General features: G+C 44.8%; 1 protein-coding gene across 4 annotated transcripts in view; it reads right to left on the reverse strand.

Moving 5' to 3' along the window:
* SATB1 (SATB homeobox 1) overlaps positions 1–14,523 on the reverse strand; it is a 322,502-nt gene that overhangs the window by 138,088 nt on the left and 169,891 nt on the right. Inside the window, exons 1-2 of one of the 4 annotated variants that reach the window (XM_063922186.1) lie at positions 2,954–4,750; positions 298–533 (exon numbers count right to left, since the gene is read on the reverse strand). In XM_063922186.1, coding sequence (XP_063778256.1) covers positions 298–508 — 211 coding nt within the window. In that variant the 5' untranslated portion in view covers positions 509–533; positions 2,954–4,750. Of the gene's footprint in view, positions 1–297; positions 534–2,953; positions 4,751–14,523 lie in introns of those variants that run through there. The other 3 variants (XM_063922188.1, XM_063922189.1, XM_063922187.1) reach the window with 3 other exon arrangements.

Genomic DNA, 14,523 nt, shown 5'->3' on the forward strand with positions numbered 1-14,523 from the left:
CCCACTTTACCTTATCATCAAATGTGTTTAAAGGCTGAATATAGATGAAACGTGTCCAACTAATAAATGTTATTAAAAAAAATTGTTCATTAAAACTTGAAAGCCCAACAAGTATTATACTACTGTGGACTGACACAATAAAAAATAAATAAAAAAAAAATCATTTTATATCTAACCTGCAAAACAGCTGAAAAAATCCTCCAAAAATCCTCTCATTTGTAAACTCTCACTGAGATGCAGCAGCAGCTTCTGATTCATCTATTAATTTAGGATGTTATATGGTCTGAAGAAAATTACCTTTTCGGATACTGGACCTCATCATGTGTGCAGAGTGTCTAAGTGGCACCCCTTGCATTTTTCCACCTGTACTTCCAATTCTTCCTCTTCCTAGAGGACTTCCATTCTGCTCAAGGCGGGCTATTTTGGCTGGCGGACCTTTTGGATCGCTTACATTGTTAGACATTTCCGAATGTTCTATCCCCTGAGTTGTCTCGTTCGAATGATCCATGCTCAGTCCCGCCTCTAAGGATCACCTGGCACAATTAAAAAAAAAAAAAACAGAAGTATTTATAAATCAATGAGGCATGCTTGTCTGTTGTAGCATAAAAATTTCAAATTACCATTTGCTCTAGTGCAAATAAATAAATATATATATATATATATATATATAAAAAGTCAGAATGAAATGCAGCACATTGCTTGGCCAATGTTCCAGTTGCACACGTACCTCTGGATAGGAGACACCCCATTAGTTTAATTAACTATAACTAATACACACCTGTGAAGCTTGTAGCTATTAATTTGTGTTTGGAAAGTTTATTATATCTGGTGAATTAAGAGAAGTAAGAATATCACCACTTGCAAAATAATCTGAAAAGTATACTTGGTATGTGTGTGTATATATATATATATATATATATATATATATAATTCTTTTCTGTTTTAGGAGTGGGTGCCAATTTATATTTTATAAGCTTACATTTAATTAGATTTTAGAATTGCAATCCAAATTTTAGTGTATATACTGTATATGGTGTCTCTTTCATTTAAAAGCAAGATACTGACTTTCATTTTGTGCATTGAAGTGTATAATTAAAAGTTATGTAGCAATATTGAAAGGTTTAGCTAAAAAACATAAAGTGTATAGGAGTTCACAGTTATTGATAAAAAGAGTCTTACAGTAGCTAATATTACACAGAGTCTATGTGATTAGAAAGTTGTATCTTTTCCATTCCATATCAGACACTTTGTATGCCAATTAAGAGCACATATTTAGAATCTGTCTGCTTAAGTAAGTCTATATGCATGGAAACATGACTAATGCACCATGCTGAGTGAGCATTATACTGTCAAAATGACTACACATTCATGTAGCTGCAGCAGCAACACAAAAGTTTACCAGCAAGGCCTTTAAACTTCGGAATATTAAAGTAACATTCTGTGAGGTTGTTACATACCTACATTATATAAATACATGACAAATGAAAACCTGCCTTTTCATTAAGTACACCCACTTTGTGATTTTATACTTCACTAGAATATATTGTATTTGTCCACAGCTGCATTTAGAAAAAAACAAACAGCAGATCTGTCACCTGCAACTTCCTTATAACACATCTATAAAGAACGTATACTGCTTTCCAATGCAAAACAATTAAATGTCATATCTTCTTTTCCTACCCTACACATATGATTCAGTTGGACAAGTGGCATAAGGAAAGACTGCTTTGCAAATAAAAAAAAATATTTCACTTAAAATATCTCTGCATGTTTTGAAGCATAACAAGAAGACTGTGTAACATGTCACAGAACTTCTAGTAAAATTCGTCACTTAAGACATATTATTACACTTGTTTAATAATGGTCCTTAGATCAAATAACCCAAACGTGCTCAGAGACTTTTTCACCTGCACACTGGAAATATAATGATGTAACTGATGTTGGAATGTCAGACGCCACATTTCCTCCAATTAAAGACTTTCTGACAAATTTAGCCCTTACGGTGTTTTGACAAACAGCAGACTACAGAATTTTCACATTGTACATCCGTGTCCGAATCAGAATCAATTGTGTATAAAACATCTAATTTGCCTATTTAAAACACTATGCCCAAGGCTAAAGTTCACCAAGATCTCGGTTACAAATAATGATGAGCAGAGCATACCCACAATGACAGCACAAGGCGGTGACAATTATCTGTAGTTATCCCTGTCAGGCTGTGCCTCTACTCCTTAACTCATTCACCGCCAAGAGAGGGTCAGCAGGGGTTTATCTCCCTGCCTTAGCTCTGGTCACAGTAGCTACCTGGACCTAATACTAAGCCCATCTTCAGAATAAAGCTATTTATATAAGGCACAGGCCAGTAATTGGCTCGCAAAGAAAGCTTCACACTGTCTGCAAACACTAAAACCAGCCTTCAGATTATTTTACATTTTAACGTGATCAGATTTTTTTCCGACAAGATAAAGGCAACTGCTAAAAATGAAACCTGAAGTTAAATGTACATTTTAGGACTATTTTTTTTTATTACAGTGTCTATATGAATCATACACAGCTATGTAACTAGCACTGTGTCATGCACAGATATATGACACAACTAGCAATTAAAAGCAATGTAAATAAGTCAAGTTTATATAATAATATACATGTTTTCTGGAGAGAGCATTAGGGGACTAGAGAGAACTTTAGCTGTCATTCTGGTACTGAACGCAGCAATCACAGGGCACACTTGTTATAGATAGACCAACACTACAAAGTCTCGGGAGACCCAGGGAGCCAGGGAAGTTACAAGCCCTCCAGTCCGTGTGGCTGTCACAATCCCAGCCAGGATTTCCCTCTGACCTTTTAAAGAGACAAAGAAGCAAAGTGCTATACAGTGTGACAACACACAAGGCACAAACTCTATGGCAGTCGGAGCCAGCAGCAGCTAAAGATACAATAAAGGAAAACTCACCACTTCCCAATCTGACAGCATATAATGGATAAAGGAAAGCCCAGCTTCCTCCCAGTTGATGCAGGGGGGGTTCTCTTGTCCTTTTAGCAGCAGACCTGCAGATAACTTCCCCTATTAAAAGCGAATCCTCTTTTCTATATTTTTTAAAATATATATTTATATATTTGTGTTTCTTAATATGCTTCCCCAAATGGGGGAAGGGCAAGGGTGAAAAACGTACAGCAAGTAGTGACAATGTACATACAATGTACAGGGGGAGGAAGAGACTGACGGCAGGAAGAAACTGTAGATAAAGTATATTAATAATCTGTGGTAAAGAGATGCTCAGCAGAGGAAGAAGCCAACAGCAGCTGCTGGTGATATTCAGTCTGGAGAGTTGTCCAAAGAGCTCGCAATCAAATCGAACCACAGCATAGTGACAGCAGGTAGTGAGTGAGGGATGAGAGAACAGATAGGATGCCGGAGATGCAGTGAAGTTGGGGAGTCACAGAAAGAGGGGTGCGAATGTTATCCACCTGCACTCCCTGACATGGACCATTCAAAATGAAAGCACCAAACTTTTTTTTTTTTTTTTAAATCTTAAATCTTTTGCTGTAAATAGATTACGGGAGAGAAAAGGAGGAATAGAGCGAGACGGAGCAAGCTCCCTACTTTTACAGGCTGGGAAGAGTTGACAGGTGGACCAGGATCCTCTCCATGTATAAGTAGATGGGAGGTAGGATTGGAGGGGTGGGAGCAATAGGAAGAGATGGGTGGTGAGGAAGGAAGGAAGGGAAATAAATAAATAAATAACAGCAATAAATAAATAATAATAATAATACAAAGTCAGGAAAGTGAGAGGAGCTTCCTCCTGCCCGACAGACGGGGAATGGGGACAGATCACAGGGAACTGCTCAGTAGTTTCTCAGAATGCAGGAAAAAATGCCTCTTCTCAGTCCTGGGGTTATGCTGTCCTCCTCTCCTAGGTTCGTGCATTATTAAACAATAGGCACGCAGATAATGAGGAGTTATTTGCTGGTAGGGTTTGCTGGCTGTTGCAGGGTGGTATGGTTTGTGCAGGTTGTGTGTCCGGAGAGTGTGTATGTGTGTCTGTGTGTTGTGTTTGTTTGTCCAGAGCTGCTGCTTCTCTCTCTCTCTCTCTCTCTGCGTTTCTGTGTCCCCATTAAATTATTAGTTGTATTGACTCATCACTCCTCCTCCTCCTCCTGCTACTGCCGCCGTTCCCTGCTCTCTGTGCTCTATTATTGCTCTCGCTAATAAGGATGCTGCTGCTGCTGCTCTGCTGCTGCTCCTGGTCTTGTTGCTGCTGCTGCTGCTGTTGTTGTTGTTGCTGCTTCTTCTTCCTCCTCCTCATTTTAATACAAAATAAGAGCAGCCAGGCCACCGCCGGAGATCCAGCTCCCTTCCTGCAGCCCCAAGCCCTTCCCTGGCGGCCCCGGATCAGCCGACGTCCTGGGAGAGAGACAGAGGAGGAGGAGGAGGAGAGACATGATGAGAGGGGGAGGAGAGCAGCAAGCAAAGACTTAGATGCATGGGATCAGAAAGGGGGAAAAAAAGAAAGAATATAAAAGGCAATATAAGAGAGGGGCAGTGAGGCTGGAGGAGGGAGGCACGAGGGGGTAAATGAGGAGTTTAGGCAGGCAGGTGAGAGTTGCGGGGTGAGATGGATGAGGGGGAGTACCAGGGGGGAATTGGGATTTCCGGACGCGCAAGAATCTCTAATCTTCTTGATTACAGTGAGGCGGCTGCGCGCAGATTATACACAATAGCCAGAATAACAGGGAGCAGCAGTACAGTGTGGAGGGAGGGGAAGGGCGGCTGCATGGAGGCAGGCTGAGCTCACATAGTGACACAGGCACATAGGAGGGAGGAGGAGGAGAGCAGCAGCAAGCCTCTCACAGCTTAACCCCTTCCCGCAGCCAGGGACCACAGAGCAGCACACCAAGCTGCACAACAATCACTACACATGGGAGCAGTCCGGGCTGTTTCCACACAATACAGGATTAATACGGGATTCAGACCCGCAGAGAAACAATTTACCTCAAGTTCGTCTTCTCTTATAAAGTTCCGTGAATGGGGAAATGAGAAAGTTTCCTCGTGATAGAAGTCTGTTACACACACTGTTCATTCATACTGAAGGCTTGTGATTATCATTATTCAATGTGTGCAATATGCCTGTAAGGGTACAGGTTGATTCTCCCATATCCGAAAAGCTTGGGACCAGAATATTTTTTTCTTTGGATTTTATCAGTGTTTTGGAATCTTTACATACCATAATTAGATGTCTTGGGGATGGGACCAAAATCTAAAGACAAAATGCATTTATGTTTCATATACACATTATACACATTGCCTAAAGGTGACTTTATGCAATATTTTTCATAATTCTGTTTATGAAACAAAGTTTGTTTACATACACAAAATTCATTTATGTTTCATATACACTTTGCACATATAGCCTGAGGGTAATTTTATATAATATTTTAAACATTGTACATTGAACAGTCAGAAAGCACCTCACGTGCGCTTAGAAAAAAAAAATGGATTTTGCAATGTTTTTTGGATATCGAATTCTCCGATATCAGAGATTCAACCTGTAGTAGCACTCTCCAGGGGTGGTATTCATGTGACCGCCGGTCAGCTGACCAACAGTCACATGACCTCCTCCACGAGCCCGACAGCTCACTTTCCCGATGGTCGGCATGCCGACCAACAGGGACTATTTCCACTCGTGGGTGTCCACGACACCCATAGAGTGGGAATAGAATCCGTGGCGACCGCAGGTCGCCACCGAGCCCGCAGCGTGGCAAGCGCAGTGAGCCCGCAAGGGGCTTGCTGCACTCGCCCCTCCCCACCGGGATCCCGGCGTCGGTATGCTGCCGGGATCCCGGCGTCGGTAAGCTGACCGGCGGTCAGGAGACCGCCGGTCAGCCATACTACACCCCTCTCCAGAATGTGTCTGTACTGCAGTATCCAATTATTATGTTGTTTGAGGAAGGAAGGAAAATATGAACAGACACCTACAAATGATAATGTACATGTTGGGAAAATAAGTTCCCAACATTCTAAATTATTTCCATGGACAATTTTCTGCTCAGCAGCTGCATCAAGGTAGGATGTGGTAGCAATGATGACATCACTACTTCCTTGGAAAGTCGCAATCGCAAAAAGTTGATGGTTTAAACTAGAGATGTGCGTGCTTGGATTTCAGAGATCCACACAAACGTACCCGATCTGAGGGAATCCGATCGGTGGCTTGGATGTTCCCGCCTTACTCGGGTTCCAAAATGAGACAAAACGTCATCATCCCAGCGTTATATTCTCACGGGTTTTGGATTCGATCTAAGGACCCTGCAGTGGTGACCAGGCACAGTTTCACTGCAGATACCGGAGAGGGAACACATCCACTAGACTGCACGGGCATTATTAATAATAATAAATAATATTAACTGCACACAGCCCAGAGCACATCCACTAACATTCCAGGGCATTAATAATATATATTACCTGCACACAGCCCAGTGCTCATCCACTAGACTACCTATTAATAAATAATATTAACTGCACATAGTCCAGAGTTCCTCCTAAGTGCAGCATTATTTACTTTTATTTTAATGCCATTATTATATTAATTATCTTTATATTAGTGCACATTGGTGTGTACCACCATTACTGTACACCATTACACACATTGGTGTGTGCAACCATTGTGTGTAAAAAAATATATATAGCCCCTGCAAAAAATATATATATTTTTTTAAACAACTTGTGTGTGGTGTAGGCAGTGCCAGATTAAGGTCCACATAGACCTGGAGCTGAAATGTATGAAGGGCCTATTGTGTGCATTGGCAGGAGGTATGGCAAGCGCTGTAGTGAGGGTGGTCTAAATAGGGGGTGTGGCCTGTGCCATGGGTGTGGCTATCTCCATGGAGGTCATAGTGCCTACCTTCAACCATTTAATAGAGGAGCAGAACAACAGACCCATACACATACATACAGTGGTCGTCAAAGTGGGAATTTTGAAGTGGGGGTATGGGAAATGAAATGGGATTACTGTTGTGTGCACCTAAAAAGGTAGCATGGCCACAGAAAAGGTGTGTGTCCTTCAAACTATATGCATTAATGTGACCCTCACCACCTAGTCTGTATAGCTACCCATTATTGTGCCCCCCTTTCTTCCTAGTGTGTATATGCGTCAGTGTGCTCCCCTCCCCTCCTAGTCTGTAAATGTAGTCAGCGCTGGTTCTAGACCTTGTGGCACCCGGGACAAATGTTTCCTTTGGCACCCCCCCTCTCAAAACAGGGACAGGTAGCCCCGTATGCATGTTGTGCCAGGTAGAGCCCTGTATACACATTGCGCCAAGTAGCCCCTTACACAAATTGCGCCATGTAGCCCCTTACACACATGTTGCGCCAGATAGCCCCTTCGATACGTTGCGCCAGGTAGCCCCTTACACACGTTGCGCCAGGTAGCCCCTTACACACGTTGTGCCAGGTAGCCCCTTACACACGTTGCGCCAGGTAGCCCCTTACACAGGTTGTGCCAGGTAGCCCCTTACACACGTTGCGCCAGGTAGCCCCTTACACACGGTTCTACAGGTAGCCCCTTACACACGTTGCACCAGGTAGTCCCTCATATACATTGCCCCAGGTAGCCCCTCATATACACTGCACCAGGTAGCCCCTCATATACATTGCACCAGGTAGCCCCTCATATACATTGCACAGGTAGCCCCTCATATACAGTACGTTGCACCAGGTAACCCCTCATATACGTTGCACCAGGTAGCCCCTCATATATGTTGCACCAGGTAGCCCCTCATATACGTTGCACCAGGTAGCTCCGCATAAACGTTGCACCAGGTAGCCCCTGTGAGAGTGAGTGTGTGTGTGTGTGTGTGTGTGTGTGTGTGTGAGAGAGAGAGTGAGTGTGTGTGAATGAGAGCGTGTGTGTGTGAGTGTGTGTTTGTGAGAGAGAGAGAGTGTGTGTTTGTGATGTGTGTGTGTGAGATAGTGAGAGTGTGCGAGTGTGTGTGTCACTAACAGCACCAGCTCCAGTATGTCCCCCTGGCTCCATGAAAGCCTGAGGCAGGACGAAAGTGAATTGGGGTGGGGGCAGCGTAGTGTGGGAAGTGGGCAATGGGAGGTGGCTAGGGGTGGTGCTGGCCGGGGGGGTAGCAGCGCGGAGTGCGGCGCTGGAGGGGGGAAAGGTACCGGCCAGCGAAAAATGCACCTGTGCGGTGCGGGAGAAGAGGCAGCAGGGGGACTGAAGCAAAGGTGTCGGCTAGCACTGTGTGCGGTGCGGGAGGTGGCGGGGGGAAGGTTCTGGCCAGTGCAGTGTGGGCAGCGGGGGGAAGGTGCTGACCAGCGTGGTGTGGCGCACGTTACGTTGCAGTGCCCCTCCTGGCTTCTCCCCCCTCCGGCCAGCCAGTCCTCATTAGCGGCACTAAAGATTTTTGGGGGGAGGAGCTGAGAGTAGAGGGCAGAGCGGCTCCTCCTCCTCCCCAGCCAGGCAGTTCAATAACCTGTGGGGAGGAGACGCTGGAGAAGAGACCGTCAACGGACCCTCCTCCTGCTATGGCTGGGATTTCCTATTTGCAGATTGGGGACTGGTGCACTGTCTCACGGCAGCATACAATGAGTCAGTGTGACTCATTGTAATGCCGGTGGTTATGGGCCTTGCCCTCTTCACTGTGGCGGGCTCTGGGCCTATTTTAAATGGGGGGCCTGGAGCTGCAGCTCCATCCGCCCCATTGTTAATCCGGCCCTGGGTGTAGGTGCTGTCCCCCACTGCATTTGTTCATATAAATATAAGTATTGCAACTCTGCAGGCGGTACCCCACAACTTCACATAAATGTAAGCTGAGAGTCCGCAGTGACTTGTCATTTAAAATAATTGTTAATTTGACTGTACAACTGGTACATGCTGTACTGTACCCCACTACGTTTGTTCAAAACTTCACATAAATATAAGCAGACAGTCCGCAGTGGCTTGTCAGTCATTAAAAAAAAAACAAAAAAACAGTAAAAATAATAAGGAGAAGCCAAATTCCCGATAAGTGACCAGTTTTTACCCAAAAAGTTTCACTACAATACACAGGTTTCGGGACCTATGTATTTTTCCACAAAAAAAGGCTGTTTTTCGCATGAGGTAATTGGTTAAAGGTGAAAAAAATGCGACATTACCAGGTTTTCACAGACACGGCACTATCGTGGCTAATTGGCTACCGCCCAATGTTTGTTCACAACTTCACATAAATATAAGCAGAGAGTCTGCAATGACTTGACAGTCATTTAAAAAAAAAAAAGTATAGCAATTGTTAATTTGTTTGAATAACTGGTGTGTGTTGAGTTCATCGATATGGCTAACGATCAATCGAGAGAAGAGCAGGCGCAGAGATCAAATACTAGCACTGCAGGTGCTGCCACCAGTTAAGGTGATACTAGACCTTCAACATCATATACTAAAGCAGATGCCCAAGGGCATAGAGGCTATAAGTCAAGACACCTGAAATCATTCAACTAATATTTGAAAAAGCACCTCTAATAAAAGGAAAGTTTACTGTAGAAAAACATAAAATTGCCAACATGCCATTCACCACATGTACTAGCAAGGAAAGGCTCAGGCAGAGTCCAATATTTATTAGTGACGATTGATTCTGCAACTGCCAGTGAGGCATCTTCTGCCTCTCATTACGGTGCAAGCCCTTCTCACTCAGAGTGTAGAAGAGGTGTCAAAAAAAAAAACCTGGAAAATCAGTGCTGAAAAAAAACATTAAGGCAGTTGAACAAACAGTGTGTTCAGAAACATCACAAATCCCTGAGGGGAGTCTAAGTGTGTTCTTGAATGCTATGTGTGAGCCCGACCTTTCTGATATTGTACTCATAGTGAAGCCTCCTTAAACCATTTCTGCACCCCCTAAAAATGTGGGGATGAGCAACAGAAGTATAGCTGGTGACATAGAAATTGAGTCTGCCACTGTGGAAGTGCAACAGGATAAGGGGAATCTTTGTGTAGCTGATGTCAGCACTAATGAGGATGCTGATAATGAAGATGTTGTTTGTGCAAGTCAGGCACCAGTGGAAGCAGTCCTTGCCTGTGATAAGAAGGCCATTGTCATGCCGTGACATAAGACCAAAACATCCACCACTTATGTGTGGAATTATTTTTTGCCAAACTTGTCTAGCCATTTGTAGCATTTGTAAAGCCACAGTAAGTAGAGGTAGTGACCTTAACCATCTAGGTGTCTCCTCCTTGTTACATCATTTGCAACGAGATCATGGAATTTTTTTAGGAAAATCAGAGACTTATGCTGAAAAAAAAATAAGCAGTCCAGCATCAACTAGCTCCCTTCTCCCAGCTAGATCTTAGCACCTGCAATGTTCACTGCCAACACATTCATTATTTATATCCTCACTATTGATCAGAGATAGACCTGCATCCAGAATAAGGCTAGGTGATCTTATACCAGAAGGGGAACAGCTGTTAGAAACAACATTTGACTGTTAAACAATTCTTTGCGAGAGGAAGCAAGTATGACAGCTGTCACCCAGTCGCACAGCTGATCACTGACATTATGACAACTATGCTAATATTAGATTTGCGTACAATGTCCGCCATTAATGCAGCGGGTATTAGACAGTTAATTGAGGTTTTGTGTCCACACTGGCCAGTTCCATCTTGGTACCGTTTTATTAAACAAGCAATTCCTCGGCTGTACCAGGACATTAAAAAAACCTAATGGTCTACAAAATACCACTGTACCCAATGTCCACTTAACCACAGGTATGGTGACAAGTTGAGCTAGGCAAACTAAAGATTAAATAACTGTGATAGCCCACTAGGTAAGTGAATCTCCTTAAGCAGCAGAAATATCAGCAGCATCTATCAATGCCAGCTCATTCAGAGGCAGGCTACTCTCTATGGCCCTCATTCCGAGTTGTTCGCTCGCTAGCTGCTTTTAGCAGCATTGCACATGCTAGGCCGCCGCCCTCTGGGAGTGTATCTTAGCATAGCAGAATAGCGAACCAATGATTAGCAGAATTGCTACTAAATAATTCTTTGCAGTTTCTGAGTAGCTCCAGACCTACTCCTAGATTGCAATTAGCTCAGTCCGTTTAGATCCTGGTTTGATGTCACAATCACGCCCTGCGTTCGGCCAGCCATTCCCCCGTTTCACCAGACACTCCTGCGTTTTTCCCTGACACGCCTGCGTTTTTTAGCACACACCCGGAAAACGCACAGTTACCACCCAGAAACGCCCCTTTCCTGTCAATCACTCACCGATCAGCAGTGCGACTGAAAAGCGTCGCACGAACACCAGCAAATCTACTAAGTTTTGTGTTAAATAACTTAGCGCATGCGCTCTGCGTACCATGCGCATGCGCATTTAGCAGCAAATCGCAGCATAGCGAAAATCGGCAACGAGCGAACAAGTCGGAATGACCACCAATATCACTGACTTCACTAATACTGCTGACAGCCTCAAAGAAACATTTATGCTAGCCATACATCAGGACGATATTGTTTCAACCAGCCAACTAGCATTGTGTGGGAGCAAATGATAATCAGCCGTTTGCTCCCAAATACCAAAAAAACGCCCATAAATGATTGATCCAATTTGTGGGAAAATCAAACCTGTTCGATTTTTACCAACTGATAGTTCAGGTGTAGGGAGAACTTTCCCTACAACTGAGCTATAAGTAGGCGGACACTGTTCCCCCCCCCCCCCCCCAATCCACTGGCATCACCGCCGCAGTCCAGGTCCAGCCGCGATTGCCGAGCTGCCACCTCTTCCGCAGACATCTCGCTTCAGCTGCAGGGTTCAGGGGCCACCTCACCACTGCAGTCCAGGTCCAGCTGGAAGGGTCCAGCCACCCATCACCATCTCACTCCAGCTGCAGGGGGCACCTCACCACCGCTATCCAGATCCAACTGCTACCTATCTGCCGCCATCCCGCACCAGGGGCCACATTACTTCGGCAATCCAGGTCCAGCCGCCATCCTGCTCCAGCTGCAGCGTCCGTGGGCCTCCTCACCGCTGCCATCCAGGTCCATCAGCCATCTCTCCGCCACCATCCCACTCCAGCCGCAGGGTCCAGGGGCCACATCTTTGCCGTCATCCACTATATCCACCAGGGCAGGGAGCACAGGTCGGATTTACTAAAATACATTTATTATAGGCTCCATAGTACCCGGTGGTGAAGTCCAGCAGAGGGGATAAGGCGCTGACCTGTAGCCCCTCCCCCAGCTCCAGGTGCTATCTACAGCAGGTGTTCCCGCCCTGGAGCTGCATCTCTCTCTCCCTCACTCCCTGTCAGCGTTTGGGCACCATTTCATAGAGCTGTGCTAATCCTGGGACTGCTGGGCACTGTCTCCTCTGTAAAGCCGCCTGTCTCATCAGCGCTGTGCATTTACAGGACACTTAAGTATTCTACATGTCGTTTAGACAGCATTAGTTAAGCACAAGTGTACTGCTATATGAATATTTAGTACAAGTATTCTGTGATATACATCCAGTGTTTACTGTGCATTGTTATATCTGTATACATAAATTTCTATATGTAGTATTACTAGTTCACTGCAGTTTTATTTTTTATATGTAATAATTTCTGCATTGTACCTGTGACTGTGTGTGCCTATAGCTGCTGTGTGGATTCTATTCTGTGTATCACACATATTGCTATCACTATATTCTGTGCCCTGGGGGTCTAAGTGCGTCAGGGTCTCATATACCATATAGTGTTCCACAGGATATACTCTTTTGTATTTTTAACTGTGTGTTTCAGACACCTTATACCAGTTAAATCCTCTTTTTGTACTCAATTGTGGTCACATATCTTAGGGTTTTTTTGTCAGGTATTGTGTTTGTCTGGCTATGTTGTACTGATATGCCCTATGGCTACATTCCCAATAATGTCTGCTACACATCATGCAGTGCTGGCGCCACGGATCTACCTGAGGGAATTATTTCTGCTGAGGGTTCAGGTACTGGGTGTTCTGCACTCCCTAGTCAGCCCGCAGCACTGTGGCAGATCCACCTTGGGCTGCATTTTCAAATATGCTGACTACGCTTGTAAGAAGACTTACACCCCCTGTGGGACCTCCTGTGCCATTACAGCCACATATTGTTCCTGTAGTTAATCCACCATGGGCGGACACTCTGTCAACCCAGTTACAGCAATTAAATCAGTCCTTGGTTAAACAAAAACCTAACCCTCACCCTACTGGGACCAAAGGGTCATCTAAATGGGCCATTTCTTCCTCACAATCTACTAAATATTTTGGATGATTCTTCCGATTCGGATGGGGAATATACTGATCCATCAGACGCTGATACTGCTGCTTCTGATGAAGATTCTACAACACAGGTTGATGTTCCTGACCTAGTGGAGGCTATCAAGCTGATTCTTCAGATTGATGATGAGATTTACCCTCCTGATATGTCTAAGAAACCTGATATGTTCAAACGTCAGAAGGTTACTAAATTAGTCTTACCACATTCTGACCATTTAATTGACATACGTCAGGAATCCTGATCTTCTCCTGGAAAGAAATTTTCCCTGTCTAAAAAAGATGCTAGCTTGTTACCCTATCTCAGCGGAGTTGAGTAACAAGTGGGAAACCCCGCCACCAGTGGACTCACATGTAGCCCGTCTTGTGGTGTCATCTACTCTTCCTGTCACCACCGTCACCTCTTTGAAGGAACCGACGGATAAGCACGTGGAGGGTTGCTTGAAGTCTATTTACACTCTTACAGGTGCTGTACATAGACCCACTATGGCAGCCTCTTGGGCTGCAAAAGGCATTGAAGCATGGGTTCAAGCAATTGAGGAAGAGCTACCTCTGAATTTTTCTGACACTGCCAGACAATATCTGTCCTAGATTACCACGGCCTCCTACTATATTCAGGAGGCGGCCTCTGATGCCGGCGTTATGTCGGCCAAGGCATCTACTACGTCTATCCTGGCTCGCCAGATTCTGTGGTTACGGTCCTGGTCGGTGGACCCGGACTCTAAGAAGACCTTGGAGGTACTCCCTTTTAAGGGACATATACTATTTGGAGATGATCTGAACAAGATTGTGACCGACATGGCGTCGGCTAAGACTGCGTTTCTCCCGCATACTAATCCTTCAGTTCCGAAGGCTAAGAGTACTTCTTTTTATTCCTTTCAACCTCCAGGTAAAACAAAGGGTCAGGTGTACCCGAGACAGGCTCACACTTCCAAGTCCTCTAAGTCCAAACCTAAACGTTCTTGGGCCGCCCGTCAGCCTGCTTCCAAACCGGACAAGCCTGCTGCATGAGGGGGCAGGCCTCCACCTGGGGGACTCCAGGGTGGGAGGCCGACTTCTGCAGTTTGCTCAGGTATGGTTAAAGACCACTTCAGACGCCTGGGTGCAGGAACTGGTCTCTCACGGGTATGCGATCTCTTTCAAGAGACGTCTTCCTTGCCAGTTTTGCTCAACGGTTATCCTTTCGGATCGATTAAAAGCACAAACTCTACATTTGGTTGTCCAATACCTCCTGGATACAGGAGTGATAGTGCCGGTGCCTATGTCTCAGAGAGGC

This window comes from Pseudophryne corroboree, chromosome 5, assembly GCF_028390025.1.
Source record: "Pseudophryne corroboree isolate aPseCor3 chromosome 5, aPseCor3.hap2, whole genome shotgun sequence".
NCBI lineage: Eukaryota > Metazoa > Chordata > Amphibia > Anura > Myobatrachidae > Pseudophryne > Pseudophryne corroboree.